The sequence below is a fragment of the Dermatophagoides farinae genome, chromosome 6 (assembly GCF_024713945.1).
Source record: "Dermatophagoides farinae isolate YC_2012a chromosome 6, ASM2471394v1, whole genome shotgun sequence".
Classification (NCBI taxonomy): domain Eukaryota; kingdom Metazoa; phylum Arthropoda; class Arachnida; order Sarcoptiformes; family Pyroglyphidae; genus Dermatophagoides; species Dermatophagoides farinae.
In genome coordinates this window covers 1,873,439-1,893,235 of record NC_134682.1, presented here as the reverse complement: position 1 = coordinate 1,893,235, position 19,797 = coordinate 1,873,439, and the positions used below count along the sequence as shown (strand labels likewise).

General features: G+C 29.3%; 1 protein-coding gene across 6 annotated transcripts; it reads left to right on the top strand.

Annotated features, from left to right (window-relative positions):
- The first annotated feature begins 1,996 nt into the window (after positions 1–1,996).
- LOC124493619 (uncharacterized) lies at positions 1,997–13,947 on the top strand. 6 transcript variants are annotated; one of them, XM_075732372.1, is made up of 4 exons: positions 1,997–2,870; positions 9,357–10,131; positions 10,529–10,940; positions 10,994–13,947. In XM_075732372.1, the coding sequence occupies exons 2-4, from the start codon at positions 9,705–9,707 to the stop codon at positions 11,862–11,864; spliced, it is 1,710 nt and encodes a 569-aa protein (XP_075588487.1). In that variant the 5' UTR covers positions 1,997–2,870; positions 9,357–9,704; the 3' UTR covers positions 11,865–13,947. The 6 variants fall into 6 exon arrangements, with proteins under 6 accessions (XP_075588487.1, XP_075588490.1, XP_075588485.1 ...); XM_075732375.1 differs by having other exon boundaries at positions 1,997–2,904; positions 9,566–10,131; XM_075732370.1 differs by having other exon boundaries at positions 1,997–2,904.
- Positions 13,948–19,797: the final 5,850 nt, after the last annotated feature.

Sequence of the window (19,797 nt, the reverse complement as noted above, 5' to 3'; positions counted from 1 at the left end):
CATTTAAAATTCCGCATCCACATACACACACACACACACACAGTACATAAAACTGATTGTAGTAATGATGATATTGACATCTATGTGTGTGTGTGTGTGTGTTGCGAGGCTTATTGTGGTCATCATCATCATCATCATTGCTAGATAAAGTTTCTTGACCTACGATGAACTTTCATGTCATCATCATCATTGTTGTTGATGAATTATTTATACTTGTTTTTTTTTCTTTTACCAAACATGAAATGAAATTTCAACACGCGCTTCAGGTGGTAACTGATCTGTTGTTATGATTGGACTGTCTTTAGATCAATTTTTTTCCAATCCAATGGCAATGACTAAAAAAAATCTAAATTGTATCCAATCACATTTAGTTTTATTAACTTGAATCGATGATGTTTAATGCCCATTGAATAATGTTAGATGGATGACAATCATTTATTCTACAGAATAAATTTGTATATATTCCGCGGTTTAATGATTGATAAAATGTATAATATTTGGTTGCTACATACAATAATAATAATCATTATTTTTTTTTTTTTTTTTTATTATTGCCAAACATGTCATTGTCGGTTGTTATCCTTTTTTTTTATTCTTGATAACCCTCATCAATGATAATAACCAAAAGTAGAGGTGGATAACATCGCCAATACACACGCACAGGTACAAAGACGACACCTGTATATAATAAACATTCAACCATCCGCGTCCATAATGATAATGATGATGATGATGATGGGTAGGCTGGGTTTTCAGTAATGGCCATCCATATTCAAATATCACCAACCATCGTCTATAGAGAGATACACACCCCAAAATCGATCGATAAATTATTTTTGAGACTTGTTTTTCTTTCTTGATCCATAATAAATTAAAATGAATTTTGGCACGTGTCACATACATCCGATAATATGTCAACAAGATATCAACAAACAAACAAAAAAATTACCTAACAACCATCGTCATCATCATCATCATCATGTCAAAGGTCAATAAACGACAAGAAAATGAAATTTTAAAAAAAGACAATTTTTTCATGAACAAAGAAAAATTTTGCACGTAATCGTAAGTTGTTTTTTTCTGACCTTCATATATGCCACACCTTTTTTTCTTCTAAACTACGACCCATGATAATGATGATGATGATTGCAAATGATTTTCCTTTTGTTATTACATAATAATAACCTATGATGAGAATATTCCATCCAGCTTGAACAAGATGAACAATTTCGCTTTCGTTTTTCGTACACCTGAATTTTGTTCGCACACACACACACACCATTACAAACAGACACAGAAAGGTTCATGACCTCATAGCTTGCGTAACCAACAACCAAACATCAGATAAGTTCTGATCATCATAATGATGATGATGATGATGATGAGTAGCTATTCTTGATGATCACGTGTTGTTTGTATATGAGAGTATGGGGCTATAGTTTGAACTTGACCATGAACTTTCAATCTTGAAGGTCATTGGCGAGAAGGAATTGATTTTATTTAAAAATCACGATTCTTTTACGTTTTCATTAAGGAAAAAACAAATTTTATTATGAAATTATGAAAATTCCTCTAAATTCATCTAATAATAATAATTGATTTCAATGGATGAAAACAATACAAAAAAAAAAATACATTCGAATTCAATTATAAATGGTGTGGTCAATTTCAGCTAGCCAAGCGAATAATATTACCGCCCGTATATTTTAGCAGCCACAACAAGGAGCGATGAACTGACAATGACTTTTTCGGACGAATACATTCATTCATTCATTCATTCATTCATTCATTCATTCATTCAAGTCAAGTTCATATTGCATATACATCATTCAAACATTGTGGAAAAAAAATAAACCAGAAAAAAAACAAAACCGAAACCAGCCTGGTTGCGCATGTACACATTTATTTTCATATACACATGCACATTTGCTGCTATATTAAAACCAGAAAACCCGAAAATATTCACCCCTCCAATCACATTGCACATTCAGATTCACATGTATGCATGTTTTTTTTTTACATTTTAGTTAAAAATTGTTCATCTTATCATCATCATCATTCATTTGATTTAGATCCATTGAACGGTCAACATCACCAACCATCACCAACCATCACCAACCATCACCAACCATCACCAACCACCACCACCAACAACAACAACAACAAAATGATGACAACTTGACAACCAGCAAGAAAACAAAAAAATTTTTCATCAATTTTTATCGTTAAAAAAATTTTCTTAATAATTCTTGAAAGTGTTCTCAAAAAACCATACCGAACTTGTTGAACAAAATTTTTGTTTTCAAATTCAAAGCGTTCCTGATAACGAATTTTCAAATTCAATTTAAGCGTGTGTGTTTGTGTGTCATTACACACACACACAAACAAAATTCTGTGGAACACGCACAACGAAAACTAACAAAATAGAAAACATTAACTTCAATCATCATGTATGAAATTCGATCAAAATCGTTTTACATTTCATCACAACAACGAAGGCAGCAAGAATTTATTCAACAAAAATCAATTACAAGAACTAATAATAATTTTTTAAATAATGAAAAATTCAATCAATCAAATGTGGAAAATTATTACGATGATTACAATCAAACATTCTATGTTGGCAATGATAATGATGATACTGGACAGATGATGATGATGATAATAATCATTTGATGAATGGACAAATTAGAATTAGAACAACAACGATAACTACCCAATTTTATCCAATTTTTTTTTTGTTTTTTTTCACTTTTGTGATATTTATTTATCATCATCATCATTATATTTTTCATTGTCCATTGGTTACAGAAATTATTTATTTATAATCATTTTATATCTTCGTTACATCATTTACCATTTGTGAAAATGTAAGAATCAAAAAAACTTTTGTTTTTATGAAGGGTAAGTTCCTTTTCCTGAATTCCTAATTTTGCAAAAATCGATATTGCCATGCCATTGTCATCATCATTGACATTATATACTACCTGTATTTAATTTGCATTTGCATTTGCATTTGCATTTTTAATTTTTATAAACTTTCATTTTAATTTTTCCTTTCTTTTCTTTTGTTTTGTTTTCATTGTTTTTGTTTTTTTTTTCTACCGTGAATCAATGGTTGTCAAGGCAGGCAAGCTCAAGTTTAGTTTTGTGGTTATATTTTCATCATTTTTAGCATGTGACCTCTGTATGGCGTAGTTCAAAAAAAAAAACCATTGGTTTCCATGGCAAATATGATGCTACAGCTATATATTGACGCACATATATATCCTGATGATGCTCGGGTACAATGACCTTTTTTTTATATATCTAATCATAGGGTATCATATTTATATTGGTTTTTTAACATCATTGCCGCTTATGGCGCCACTTGTTTAACTACCAGAAAAAAAACAAACCAATGGAAGAGTTCATAGTTCGTTATTCAAGCTAGTTTTTTTTTGAATTTATATAGCTTATGATGATGATGATGATAAAACCCCCAAGAAAAAAAACTACTGAATCCAAATGTTTGCGTGTCAGGACTATATATATATGTGCGTGTGTGTGTGTGTGTGTGAAAGGACATGAACAAAACGAGGGCATGGTAAAAAAACGAATTCAATGAGAGTGTCAATGTCTTCTTCGTTCATTATATGTTTTTATTACTCGAATGAACGATAAAGGTCGGCAACCTAAACTGGGCGCCTTCATCTTCGGCAATCACTACACACACACACACACACACACATTTTATCACAGCTTCAACAAAATTTATATATATGATTGGCTGTCTGTGTGTTTGTGAGTGTGTTGAATCCAGTCATTGGACTCATCCAATCTTTTTTTTTTTTTTTAATTCGGATCGATTTTTTTCAAGATATTTTTTTTCGGTATGGTCGATTGCTTACTTGGTTGGTTGTTTGATGCAAAAAAAAAACCACAAAATCATCATCATCATCATCATTAAAACATATGGATTTCAAATAGATGTCGCTGGCTGTAAAAGTCATTTGTAGAATATTCTTTGATCATGCTCCATATATATCATGGTTTCATATCTATGTCACGCCCTATGACCTGACCTGGATTCGAAAATTGATGCTATATAATGATGATAAAAAAAAACATCTTTTCCTTTTCCATTTCCACCCCTTTCATACACACACCCACCCATAATAATCGATCGAAGTTGTAGAGAAAAAAAATAGGGTACATCAAGTTTTGGTACATACACCAAAAAAAAAAAAATGAAACAACTTTGTTTGACATATTTAACTTGAAATTATATCAAAAAAAAAAACATCTATAAATCTGGTGGTGAATTCCGTTACTCTATTGAATAGAATGGGATATTTTGTTGAAGAAATAAATACCCAAACATAGCGAAAGCATAGAAAACAATCTTTTTTTCGGTTTCTATAATTGTGTGTGTATGAGATAAAAAGAGAAATGAGGTCAGTAGAGCTATCATTTATCGTTGTGTTATTTTGATGGACAAACAAAAAAACATTCGCTTTCTTTTTTTTTTCTCTCCATTGTTTCTCTATGTACGTATGGATTTTAAATCCATTGCCATATCTTTGTTTTTTTCTCATCATCATCATCATTTGAAATGTTGAAATGATGATGATGACTGAAAATTTGTTTTTTTTTTCACCCTTTGATGACATACAATTCAGGAAAAAAAATATTTTGATTTTTCGATAAACTTTTCATCTTTTTGAATGAAAAGATGGATACATACAATTTTAACAACAATAGATAGTTATTTTTTTTGCCTGTTAACTAGTTATAATAATAATAAGTATTGCGTGATAGTCGAGTGTTCCAATTGGAACAATTTTTTTTTTGCTTTCTTTCGCTCTCTCTCTCTTGTGATTACCTGAAGCTTAGCTTTTTTTCTTGCCATAATTCATATATATATAACATAATTATCATTATTACGATTCAATTGTATTCAAAAAAAAGAGAAGAATTGGGAAGAAGGGGGAACTATGTAATGTCGGAGAAAAAAATGTTGTTGAATTTGTACAATCATCATCATGGTCATCATAATCATCAACGAATGGCCTTAATCTCGATTATGGACAATTTTTTTAAGTTGTACTCAAGAATAGATAATATTGTCATCATCAGGTATTTTTTTTTTGATTATTATTATCTCTCTTGGATATCATCACTCATTTATACTAATGACATTCACCAGATAAAAAAAAATGTCATTATTATCAATGCCAAATTGATAGTAATAGAAGTAGAATCAAAGTAAAAACAGACGACGACGTGTTGACGCCACGTATTGCCACGCGTATTTTTATTTTGGGTATTGATTATTGCAAACCGGAAAATGTTTTTTTGTTTTGTTTTGCACTATTTTCTTGTTGTACCTTTTTCCATATCGATTTGTTGATTGATATGAATTTTTTTTATTTAGTCTCTGATAATTCTCGATTCGGAAGTAGTTGGTGTGTGATGTCTCTTTTTTTTGTTTGAAACAGAAAAAAAAATCCCAAAGCATTTTCCATCATCAATAAAATGTTACTTGATTGAAATGTATATGTGGATGACATTGAAACAGATATATCTTTTTTGTGTTGCTTTTATTTTCAATGATGATAATGATGATGATGATGATGGTAACGACACAGCCTATACTCCGCCTATTTTTTTTCGAAGTCTAAAAACGTGTGTGTGTGTGTGTGTTTCTTCGGTGTATGCATATTTTAGACCATGAAAAAGAAAATTTCAACCGTCATCAATGACAATGTTGTTGTGATAAATAAATTCCTAAATAGAAAACATTAAATAGTGTGTACAGTATATACTTATAAAATAAAATGAAAAAAAAAATGAAATTGAAAGTTATACCTGTGGGTGTTGTTTATACCGCTAATTAGTCAATGTATAAACCGGTCACCCACACACACACATATTTAATATCAATTTCAATGTTTTTTTTCCATTATAAGATGGAACAAAAAGTAAAAGTTCCAATACTATTAAGCTTGTGTGTATGATCGGCGAAATCTTTTGTTTCCGGTTACAGTTTTTTTTTCTATATTTACCTTTCTGGCGTCAGGCAATATGTTTACATACCAACACGAGTCTGACACAAACGCACACACACACACACACGGGTTGACCCTTTGATCTTTTTTATCTTTGAATTCAGGAATTGTATTTGTGTTTACTGTTACATGTCATGTCAAATGTCTTAATAACCAGTGTGTGATGAGGGGGGATGAGTGTTTGTAATTTTTAATCAAAAAAAAAAAAAAAGAAAATGAAAATAAATATTCGACATACTCCCGCTTGTGTCTTGTATACAAGCGGGAGCCAAAAGTCAAACATATCATCATTCTTCTTGTTGTTTGTGTGTGTGTGTGTGTGTGTGTGTGTGGTTGGATAAGTGGATGGATGGATGGATGGATAGCTTAAACTAGGTCACGCCGGTGGAATATATTTGTGTTGTAGTGTGTGTGTGTGTTTAGTAGTCACATTGCATTTTTTTTCATTTCGTTTCTCTTTTTTTTTCTTTTTCAAACACAAAAAAAAGCTGTAAATTTTTTCCCTACTATGTATGTATGTATGTATGTTGAATATGGCTCCCTGAATGTGAAAAAAAAGAAGAGGAAATACCGTTTTATCTATGCGCTTGCGACGATACTTTTTCTTGGCGCCAGCCCATCATCATTTTAATGATAATGATGATGGTGGTGGTGGCATAGAATCTTTTACGCCAAAAAAAAAGTATTGTCGAGACTCTCTTTTTTTTGAACCAATGTGATTTCACTATATTTTATTTCATTCATTCATTCATTCAATTTCTTTTCTCTATTCTCATTGAATGTGTGTGTTTTTTTTTATATTTTCTCCTCTCTTTGGCGTCATCATCATCATCATCATCATCATCATCATCATCGTCAACAACATTGGCACAAACATTTTTTTTTTACTGTTGTAAAAGATTCAGCCTATCTAGTACAGTTTCTGCTTCTGTTTTAGATTTTTTTTTGTATTTTTTATTTCTGTGCCAGTATGCCAATGATGTGAGATGGTTTCTTCTTTCTTCTTCTTCTTCTTCTGGGTCGTTGTCGACGACACAACAAGAAATTCGGTTCATAACCATCACATTGTTAATCGGTCGCTTGATCAGTTGAATATATTTTTTTTTTGCCTTTTGACTTTTGTTTGCTTTCACTTGTGTGTTTTCCGACATTTTTTTTTTCATAATCATTTTTGATTTTGACGTTGATGGTAATTGAAAAAATGTTTAATCCATCATTAATTTTATCGATAAACTTTATTTGTGTCGATTATTTGTGTGTGTGTGTGTGTGTGCAATATTGAAATTTGCTTATTAAAATTTTTTCCAAAAACATTAACGTCCACTACCATGTGAATATCCGGCTGCTTTTCGATAATATATCCGAGGTTTGTCTTTTTTTTATTAGTGTCAAGTTTTGTTGTTTCCGGTTTATTTTTTTTTTTGTTTCAAATCTCTCACATTTTTTATGATATTGACCTGGATAAACTTCCGTCATATTTTGATTAATAATTTTTCATTTTAATTTTTTGTCATCATTATCGAACCACGACATTGACATTCAATTATCATTTGTTTTCTTTGTAATTTGATTACCATTGAATATTATCACCGGTTGTGTGTGTGTGTGTGTGTGCGTGTGTGTGGATGTTTCAAAATTATTTCTCTTTCACGCATTCTATATATATCTTTGTATGAATGTGTGTGTGTGTGGTTACTATTTTTAGACACCTATTCAGGTTCCGGTATAAACATTCCGTTGTTGTACCAAAATGGAAAAAAAACTGATCCAAAAATAATATCATGACATTAAATCAAGAGAATTGGCCATGCCATTTAACATTTTTTTTCTTTTTTTTTTTTTGTTTGTTTGCTGTCTGTTCATATTCGTCATCATTTTTTTTTTTTTTTTTTTGGAAAAAATTCAATCCTTATTTTTTTTGTGATTGAATTTGCGCAGAAGCGGTAGTTGTCATTGATGACGATTTCCAATCATCATCATCATCATCATTCATTGCCTTCGTCATCATCATCATCATCATTTGTGGCGCCCGGTTTCTCTCCCTCTCTCTCTCTCACTTTGTACACTTTCTCTTTGATTGAATTATATATATTAAATAATTTTTTTTGTTTGTTTCTGTTGACGCCAGCCATCCAAATATCCACAACATTATTATTATTGCCAAATATTGGCGTCATCACCAGGAAAAACAAAATGTCGATAATCAAATTCCACATGGAATTTTCATTAGAATTTTATAATTGTTTAAATATCTTGTATGTGTGTGTATATATAGGGTAAAAATAAAAGACAATTGTTTGTCAATGGTAACCCTATCTATGTTTGCAGATTTATAACCAAAAAAAAGGTTGCTATTTGATTTGTTTTTTTTCCATTCATTTTCGATGTCATTGGTCTTTGATATGATGTATTTGTGTTTAGAAATGCCAGTTTGTTGTTGTTTTTTTTTAGATTATTGCCAATATTGTTGAAATAATCCATCAAAGGCGATGACATTTTTTTTTGTTACCAATGTATCAGAAATGATTCATATTACATCATTTTATCAACAATTTTTTTTCTCCTTTATATTCCGGTTGATTGTTTCATTTTATTATTACGTTCTGGTGTTAAAATCATCATCATCATCATCATCGACACACATGTTGTTCGTGTGTGTGTGTGTGTGTGTGTGTATTGAATCCTCATGTTGAAATAACTGAATGGTTTTTCTGGTTAAAACCAGTATGAAACTAGAATGAAAAAACTCTTTGGATCTTGCATATATGCTTGTGCACCCTCTCTATATATACGTTTTTTTTAGAAAAAATTTTCTGCACCCCGGTATACATAAAAATGTACCATCGTACAATTGTAATTACTCGTTATAATAAATAAAAATGATCCCGATGATTTTCCATAAAGATCAAATCATTTTCAATCTTTGAACCTTTGATCGATTGATTGATTTTTCTCGGTCGTTTTAAATGTGAATTATTATTTTGTTTTACCAATAATGTTACGTGATGATTCAATGTCGTTTTCATTATCGAATCGATATTGATCACTCTTTTTTTTCAATGATGATAATGTAATGATAATTTTTGCTTGGCTATCATCATAGTGATACTGCATTCTTTCTCTCTGTGTATTATGTGAGCTGATTGACAATCAATTTGATTATTGTGTGTGTGTGTGTCATGTAGAATAATGACTCACATTTGGTCAATCGACTATCATTTTTTAATTGTTTTTTGATTTAACACTTTATCAATTTACTAATTCTTTGCACTTTTCTCTCTCTCTCTCTCTTTTCCACATTTATAGCAATTTTAATTTATCACACAGGATCTGACTTGCATTATTATTCTATTTGTCTCTGTCTCGTTTTTTTCCAAAAAAAAAAAAAAAAATTAACGTATCATCATCATATATAACGACAACGTCGACGACGACGACCACGATATTAAATTGAAACAAAAATTCAATCTCAGCAAATACAATTTTTTTTTATTCTTCCTGACTCTCTAATTTAGTTCATTTTAGTGAAATTCAATTTTTTTTTTATTTACAATCGAACTGGCGACATTAACAATAGAATACAATAACGAAGACGAAGACGACGAAAATATCCTGAAATTAGTAGATAAAAAACGGAAAAAGAAATCAACAAAAATGTTTAGCTTTCATAAACCGAAAATTTATCGTTCCAATTCTGGTTGCTGTATTTGTCGTGCAAAATCATCATCATCACGTTTTACTGATAGTAAAAAATATGAAGCTGAATTTGAAAAATGTTTTCGTATCGATGAAAAACGTACTGGCGAAATTTGTAATGCTTGTGTATTGTTAGTGAAACGATGGAAAAAATTACCCACTGGTACAAATAAAAATTGGCATCATGTTGTCGATGCACGTGCTGGACCAGGTACAAAATCATTTAAATCATCATCAAAATCATCATCAAATATGGATGATAAACGTCGTCGTCATCATCGATTATCATCATCATCATCATCAACAACAACAACAACAAATGTTGACAATACAACTTCGATGAATAGAAATTCAAAAATCAACAATAACAACAATGCTTCAAAATGTAAGTGTTTAGAATGATTTGATTTTATTTGATTCGATTCGCTGAATGTTTCAAGGCAATCCACTTGTTTCTTTCTCGTCTATTTAATGATTTGCGCAACACATTAATTATCATCATAATTTAGCCTAGATTTGCTAGTCATGAGCGTTTAAGATTATCCATGTTTTAAACGGGTTAAATAACCTGAAGGGATTAAAATGGTGTTATTTCTAGTAATATTTTGATTTGTGCTAGATTTTTTTTTGTTTTCGTTTCCTGATAATTTAATTGAATTTACCTTTTTGAAAATATTTTGAACAAAAACCTGTTGATGATGATCAAGTGCGTTAACTGTGTTTTTTTCGTTTTTATTAATTCTGATTTTTTTTTCTCCTTTGTGTTAAATTTTCATTTTCAGTATCGTTTGTTGGTAAATATTCATCATCACCAATACGTAGTGGTGGTGAATCATCGGCAGATGAATCGGAATCAACATCCGATGTTGATATGGAAATGGTCGATGTTGTTGTCGATTGTCTTGACGATGTTGTCGATATGGCCAAAAGTACAAATAATAATCGTCGATTAAGACGTTCAACACGATTAGCAGCCGGTGTTGGTGGTGGTGGTGGAGATGATAATGATTTATTATTGTCCACATATCATTATCGTACATCAACAACGACAACAACAACAACCAATAAATCCAATAATAATCAACAAATGCTCAAAAAACAACCGAATAATAATAAACAACAGGAAAATGAAAAACATAATCGTTTATATCGTGATAAATTTGTATCATTTTTAGATGCAAATATTTGGAAAAGGTATGAAAAATTTCCAATATTTCAAATATCACTAATATATTTTGTTTATTTAGAGAGAAAATTTGTTGCGGCATCATTTTCAAAGGTCCCAACAATGAAGTATTGATTTATCCGGAATTATTTCAACCATGTAGTTGTCGATCAATGACTGCAACAATGTCAACAACAAAATCCTCCACCACCACCACATCATCATCAACAAAAATGGAAATTGATCAAACAAGCAATAAAAATGATGGTAAATTATCAACGGTTCCAGCATTGATTAAACATAATGAAAAGATGAATAGTTTTGATGATGATGAAGACGATGAAGATGTTGACGACGACGACGACGACGACGACGATGAAGATGAAATTGATGATGAAGATGAATTTCCAGCCGAATATGATGACGAAGAAGAAGATGAAATGACAACAAATTCTATAACAAAACCACCGTCATTAATTAAACCATTTAATAATAATGATGATCATAATAATCATGATAATAGTAATAGCTCAACAATTAGCATTATAAGTAATGGACAATTAGCCATTGTTGATGAAATTGATGAACAAAGTTCAGGTGTCATATCAATGGCTGATATACCAACATCATCATCTGTTTGTGATGAAAATGATTCATTATCAATGCAAGATGATTATTATTCCATATCTGATCGTTTATCAACCGTTTCATCATCATTAATAGATCATGATGATGATGATGATGATGATGATGGTAATGAAAGTTCATCAAGTGAACAAACACATTTTCCTACACATACTGTTGTTGTTATGAAACAAACAGCCGCCACCACCACCACCACCATAAACAAAACAAATGTCCACCACCACCATAATCATCATCATCATCATCATCATCATCATTCACCACCGAAATCGGCTTCAAATCAACCACCATCATTGGCTGTTGTTTGATTTAATTTAATTTTAATTTTATATCACAATCCATGATCATCAACATTTATTAAGCTCAATTCATCATCATTTAATTATAATTATCCTAAGTCAATTTTCGTTCGTTTACACACACACACAATTATTATTCGTCATTCGTCGTTCTTCATTCATTATTGATTCAAATATCTGTACAAATTTTTTCAACTTTCATCCACAATAATAATCTTCGAGTACAAAACACACCTGAATCACAATACTTTGATATCATTATTATCATTGCAATCATCGATATATCTACCACCCAGCATTATATATTATATTAATTTATTTTTAGCCTATTTTCAACCGAAATTAGATTTTTTTTTTACTTTCAATTTTCATTATTATTATTATATATAGGAATGAATGAAAAAAAAGCTAACAAAAGGCTGCCAAACACAATGAATGAAAAAAAACCATCAGCGTTTTTTTTTCGGAAATTCTTTTTTCTAAAACGATTCTGAATTCTTTTTTTTTCTTTATCTCTCACCACCAAAAAAGCCTTAATTAATTCAATTTTTTTTATTTCTTCTCATTGATTGACTGATCATTTTTTTTTTCATTTTTCACATTTTTTCCCTAGTGACATACATTTATTTTATTTTCAATTTTTTTTTATTTATTTCTTACATTTTCGTACAAAAAAAACGGTAAATTCATGAAATGATGAATTTACTTGGGTGCAAACTAGCTCGTATTTTTTTTTCTTGACCGATAACTGATAATCGATTACACATACACACACACACACTGAGTTATCGAGTCAATCAAATTCAATTTTATTTTGCCAGATTTTTTTGAAGATCAATACTCTTTTTTTTCATATTCAAATTAGGTACACTGTAATTATTTTTATTTATTTTTTTTTGTTCCAATTCATCACCACCACCAAAATACACCAATCTTATAATTACAACAACAACAACAACAACAAAAAGAAGTAAAAAAAGGGCCGATTGTGTGCAATACTAATTATTATTTGAATTCGATCGTAATCGATAATCGAATGATTGATTGTCCCAAAACAAGATTTTTTTTTCTTCATCTTTTTTTATTTTTTCATATTTCATATTGTTCAAATTTTATTCATCACGAGAATAATTTTTATTTATTTATTTTTCATTGATTATTGATTATTGATTATTCGATCATCATCATCACATACACATTCATCATATGATTGATATTCTTCTTCTTCTTGTTCTTCTTTTTATTTTTTTTTTCATTTTATTTATTATTTATTTTTTCTACACATTTACAATCCCTATATATATACACATATATTGAACATTCTTTACCGATTCTGGATTGATTTTATTTTATTTTATTTTTTGTATATTTTCAATGTTCCTTTTAAATTTTTATCATTTTTATTTTTTCTTCTTATTCTTGTATCCAAAAAACAAATTACCTATTATTCTGTTTTTTCTTTTATTTTCACATGAATGCCGGGACATATTGCTCTATTATTGAATTGCACACACTCACACACACACACACAAATACACACGAATACGCCCACTATAATCCCATGATCATTGCAAACAAAGTACAAGACATACACACACACACACACTTTTTTCTGATAAAAATTCTGACAACAAATTGATAATAAAACAAAACAAAAGCCAAGCACACTGCCCAATATAAAACAAAACATATAATGTTATATTTAGTTCTATATTCTGTATGAATTTACAATATCAAATTATCAAGAATGAACCATACATAACCAGAATCTTTCTGTTGAAGAGCTGGTAGAATCAAAACAATATAATAATAATAATTTGACCAAAAAAAAAAAAGAAAAAAAAGTTCAAAAAAATTTCAAATTTCCAAACACTCAAATTGTTTGTTAGTCCATTTTCATCATTCATTTCTTCTGTTTGTTTGTTTGTTTGTTCGTTTTTTTTTGCTCTGTAACAATGAAAATTGTTAATTTTCCTATCCATTCTACATTGCTACTCTACTATAATCATCATTCACTGATTAATTAATTAATTAATTAATTTTTTTTTATTGAAGAAAAAAATTTTTTTTTTTTGGATGAATGTGTCAAAAATCCTGGTGAATTTTATTTTATTTTTTTTTCTTTGGTTTGTTCGACTCGCAATCTTCTGTCATGATAAGCAAAAAAAAAAAAAAGTTCTTCCGAACACAATGAATGACTGATTACTTTACATTCATATAATTTTACCTTATATAAAATTTGTATTTTCTCAAATCAAATTTTTCCATCTCTTTTTCTTCACATTATACACCATTATTATTATTATTAATTATTAATTATTGTATTGAAATGAATGGATTTTTTCTCTCTTTTTTTTGAAATTTAATTTTTTTTCAATTATGATTAATCAAATTTTTTTTCAAATTATTATCGATCTATTAAATTGAAATTATCTTATTATTATTTGTGAAATTAAAACCAAACAAAAAAAAAATTTTCAATTCAAAAAACTCGTTTTTTCTCGCCAAAAGATGGCGTTAGTTTAGAAAAAAAATATTTCGAATTTTTTTTTTTTCGTTGAATTTCAATGAAAAATTCATATATACCACACATATGTGATGAATTAATAATAATTTGTATAAAAAAGGCAATAAATTCACATGACTATTTGATGAATAAAATGAATGGAAAAATTCTAATGCGAATTCTATTGTGAATACGCAACAACAACAACAACAACAACGACAGAAAAAAAACGAAATTTTGCACCTGCAAAAGTAAATAGGAAAAAAAATGGTCCAAAATAAATGTGTGATGGATGTGTATGTGTAGTATGTAGTTAAACGAATAACAAAACCGACAAACAAACATATTTTTTCATCAAATCAAATTTCTTCCGAATTGAATTCGTTGTTGTTGTTGTTGTTGTTGTTTTTTATGTTTTATTACATTTTCATTTCTATTCCATCCATTATCATCATCATCATCATCATGATGATGATAATGAAATCCTCCCAGGAACATGGCATTTTCTCAGGGAATTGTGCGTGTGTGTGTCTGCTGTTGCTGCTGTTACTGCTACTGTAATATTTTATCTTTTTATCATTTTAGCTATGGGCATCATTGATTTCATTATCATTCAATTCTTCAAGAATATAATAAAAAAAAAATACTCATAACACACGCAAATATTCAGTTGATGAGCTTTGTTTTTTTTTCGTTTGTTTGTTTCCAATATAAGATTTATTTGATTTAAACATCGATGTTTTTCGTTGTTTGTTATTCACGATTCGCGATTCACGATTGGTTTTTTTTTCTGTGGCGCCCACTCTCTTGGGATAGAATTTTCACAATATTTTTTTTTCGCGGTTCGTATTGTTTTTTTCAAACTTTTTTTTTTACTTTGAATTATTCTATTCAATTCTATAGGCCATAGAAATTATGGTCCATTTCCAATTAATTATTTGATTTACTTTTTTCGTTTATTCATTCATTCATTGGTGATGATAAGTGCATCTTTCCAGTAACATGGTTTTTTTCAGGATGAGCAGTTTTTTTTTCCTCTCATTGATTCATTCGTTCGAGTGGTAAGTGGTGTGTGTGTGTGTACTTGAATTTGATTTTTTTTTATTTAATTTCAAAGTTCCTTTGAACTTTTTTTCCTGTATGGGCAGGTTTTTTTCCGAATCAGGATGACATCATCATCACATGATTTTCTGTTTCTGTTCCTGAAAAAAACCATTCGATTCCATTTGACTGTATTTTGACTGGTTTTGCATCCAATTCCCCTTTTCACATTAAAATTCAACCTTATGATCGATGCTATTCGTTGATTTTTTTTTGCATTTTTAAGTGCAATTTTTTTTCTTGTTTAATAATGCAAAAAGTTTCATTGTAATTTTATGAATATAACAAGAACCAAAAAAAAATGTACAACAACAACAAATTCTTTTTTTAGTCTGCCGTTTTCAATTTGATTATGATGTGTATGATGATGATGATGATGATGATACTCAAATATAGAATAATAATGAATCAATTCAATCGAATCGAATTGATAATCAAATCAATCTTGATTATCAAATGAACAAATTTCATTCATTATTAATAATGATGATGTGTGTTTTCAATAATGATGACGATGATGATGATGATGATAATCTAATTGTCGTTGCCATATTCATTCCCATTTTTTGTGTGTGTAATACCAGTAAAATAATTAGTAACAATCATGTATGAATATTGTATTGGAAATGTATTAAAAACAAAAATATATCTCAATCATTATGATTGTCATAAAAAAAATAGAAAAATATCATCATCGATAGATCAATGAATTGATAATCAATACTATGAAAATGTCAAGCGATTTGTAGCATATAAACACACACACATATATACACGCACACATGGACATTAATTTTAGATTAGAACTTTTTTACGATTTATATATAGCGTAATTCTGAGGAAATATTATTCTTTATGATCTATAAATATCTACAAACTCAGTGGAATATTTTTTTTTTTTTGAATATTTGCTGCCCATGATCAATGTGAACTATCCATGATAATAATAAATAAATTGAATGGCGAATAACCGATTGACGTCATTCATGTGAATTTTTTTTCAGTCTCTCTCTCTCTTTCTTTCTTTCTCTCTCTCTCTTTTTGCTTTTTTGTTTTTGTTTTTGCTACCAATATAAGCTATTTGTATTTTTTCTATTATATTGAACTGCCGGAAGCCACCAATTATGAGGATGTGATGCAAACAAGCAAGCAAGACTTGAAACTTGAAATCATTCTGTCAAATAAACCAGAATAGTTCTAATAGTGTTAAATTTTATCTTTATACCTAGAATACTATTACTACCGGTATATCAAATTTATCATTTTTGATGATTATATATAGGTGGCGCTTTTATTCAAAATAAATTCAAAAATAAAATCTCCAATTATTGAAAAATGATAAAAACTCTTCTTCATTCAACTTGATCATTAGATAGATAGAAAAAAAAATAATGATGATGATGATGTCGAGTGTTTTTTCTCAGTAGGAAAATGAATAAAAGATTTGCATCCAAAAAGAAGAAAAATAAGTCTGTATTGGTGTTTGTGATTGTGTGTTTCCAACGAAAACTGAAAATTGGGGCTGTGAAAAAAAAAAATTTTTCAAATTATTTCTTCTGTAATTCAATTCTCAAATTTGAGAAACTTGACAAGAAAAAAAAAATTTCCCTTTAAATTGCGTTGGTTTGTAATGTTTTTTTTCGTTTTTTGTTTTGTTTTGTTTTGTTTTCCAAAGAAATGAATAAAAATAAGTACCAGATAATAATAGTTTTTGGTTAACACCATATTCACGGCTTGTTGTTTTTTTTCTATTTGTAACTCTTTGTGTTTTGAATCCAAACACACACACAAGGAATTCTGCAAAAAAAACCAGACAAACATTGACGATGATGATGATGATGATGATGTTTTACCAGAAATTATAGATAAATTTTTTTTTGTCTGTCCATAATGTCATCATCATTATCAACGATTTTCAACTTTGTTGTTGTTGTTGATGATGAAAACCCAACTTTATCATTTACCACCAACCTAGGCCTTGAGGGAATTTTTGTTTCTCACTACTCTCTCTCTCTCTCTCTCTCTCTCTGTTTGTAACAAATACAAATAAACTTGTATTTGCCACTGAAACTGAAATAAAATCATCAAGTTTTATTTCAAATCAAATTTTATTCGTGTGTTTGTTTTTTTTTCATCATCATCATTTGAGCTCTGAATAAAAAAAAAAGTTTCAAACCATCGAATGAAAAACCAATCCCAAAGGTAATTATTATTGATCGATCCAAATGTAAATGAAATCATCAATGTGTATTATAATGAATGAAACGAATTAGCTCAATCGATTGTATGATTAATCAAAATTTGATGTTTTTTTTTGTTTGAAAAACCAGTTGTCCTCATCACTCTGAAATTCTGTATATTTTTTTTTTGGAAAAATTAAAATTTTCCATCATCATCTATAAAACCGACAACAACAACAACAACATCATCATCGAATTGATGATGATGTTTATAGACAGCCGTAGGCGAAAAAGAAAAACTACCACTTCAATCTTAAAAACGCACACACACACATGCACGACATTGGAATATCCGGCATTTCATCATCATGATCATATGAGAAATGTACATGTATTTCCGTTTTATCAACAAGAAAAGAAAAAAGTTTTTTTTTCATTGGAAAACATTGTAATGACAAATTCAAATTCAATACAATTCTTCGACGATGATGATGATGATGATGATGACGAATGTGTGTCGATAGTTTTGAAATTCTGTAAAAAAATAAAATTATTTTTAGAATTTTTTCAAACAAAACAAAAAAAACAGAATTCCAGGAATCCCAATTACTATTCACACAGACGTTTTCATATTTTGAATATGATGATTTTTCTTTTCCATTATTGCTGATTATTTGACTGAAACATTTGTGATGATTTTTTTTTTACTTTCTTTTACCGCTTTGAATTCTAAAGAGAATGTAAATGTCACAATGACGTCGCAGTGAATATAAATATGTAGAAAACCTGAAATGAAAACCAAAAGTTTACCATTTATAAATTGACCAAATGTTCTGCTCTATATATAAGCAGATATTCATGTCTGGTCTATTCAATTTGCTTTTTTTTCAGGATTTAATTCCATGGAAAAAAAATCCAAATTACATTCACAGAGAAAAAATAATTTGCCATTATCATCGTCGTCGTCATCATCATCATCATATTATTATTATTTTCTCCAATATGGATTAGATTTTAACGTGAAATGGCATCTGATTTTTTTTTGTTTTGTTTTCATCATCTGCCCACACCCATCCACATATAGATCATTATGTCATAAAATATTGATGTTAATCACCAAAATCATTTTGATGATGATGATGATGATGATGGAAAAAACCAGTAGTTTAGAAACATGAAAAACAAACAAATGAATTTTTTTTCCTAATCCTAATAACCGAATAGACATTGTTTCAAAAACAGAAAAAAAGCATACAAATATGTGCCACGAAGAAGAGAAAATGTTGAGTGCATATTTATCATCATATTTGTTATTTTGTAAAATTAAATGTCATCGCTTGGATGGTGTTAGTTTTTTTTTTTTTTTTTTTGATTCGCCAATAAATTCACATGCACACACACACAATGATTGGCTGTGTTCGATGAGAGGTCAATTTTTTGTTTCATTTTTTTTAGCTTCGTAAATTTTAAATTCCAATAAATTCACACACACACACACACACAGACAAGAAAGACAATGGAAATCGATATTGTATCGATATTTTTCACTTTAATAGCCAATATATAATCAATGGATTTATTTTTATACTTCATGTGTGTGTCTGATTTATTATTATTATTATTATTATTATCCGATAGAAAAGATTGTCAAAATGATGGCAATATCCGGCGGAAATGATGTGAAAAACAACTTGAAATTAATTTTGAGTGTGGCTATTTTGACAGTTCACGATTGTTATAATAGAGATGAATAGAACTTTCCTAGTGGAAAGGCTTTATAATAAAAACAAGCAGAAAAAAAATCGATTGATTGATCGAATTCATGTCCTGTGACCTTGTGTATTGAAAATTTTTTTTTTTTATTATTGAAGAATATTCATTCAAAGAGAACAGCCAAAAAAAAATTCTGTTCATTAATGGAGATTTATATTGTTGGTGTCCAAATGTCGATAAACTTTTTTTTGTTGAGAAAAAAAAATCATATGATGATGATAATAATGATCATTATCATAATCATAATGCTGCTGCTGATGATGATGATGATGATAAACATTGATCCTTATCATCATTTGTTAGCTTTTTTTTTTGTTCAATCATTTATTACAACATAGCAACCAACGACGACAACGATGACGACTAGGACCATAGTTTCATC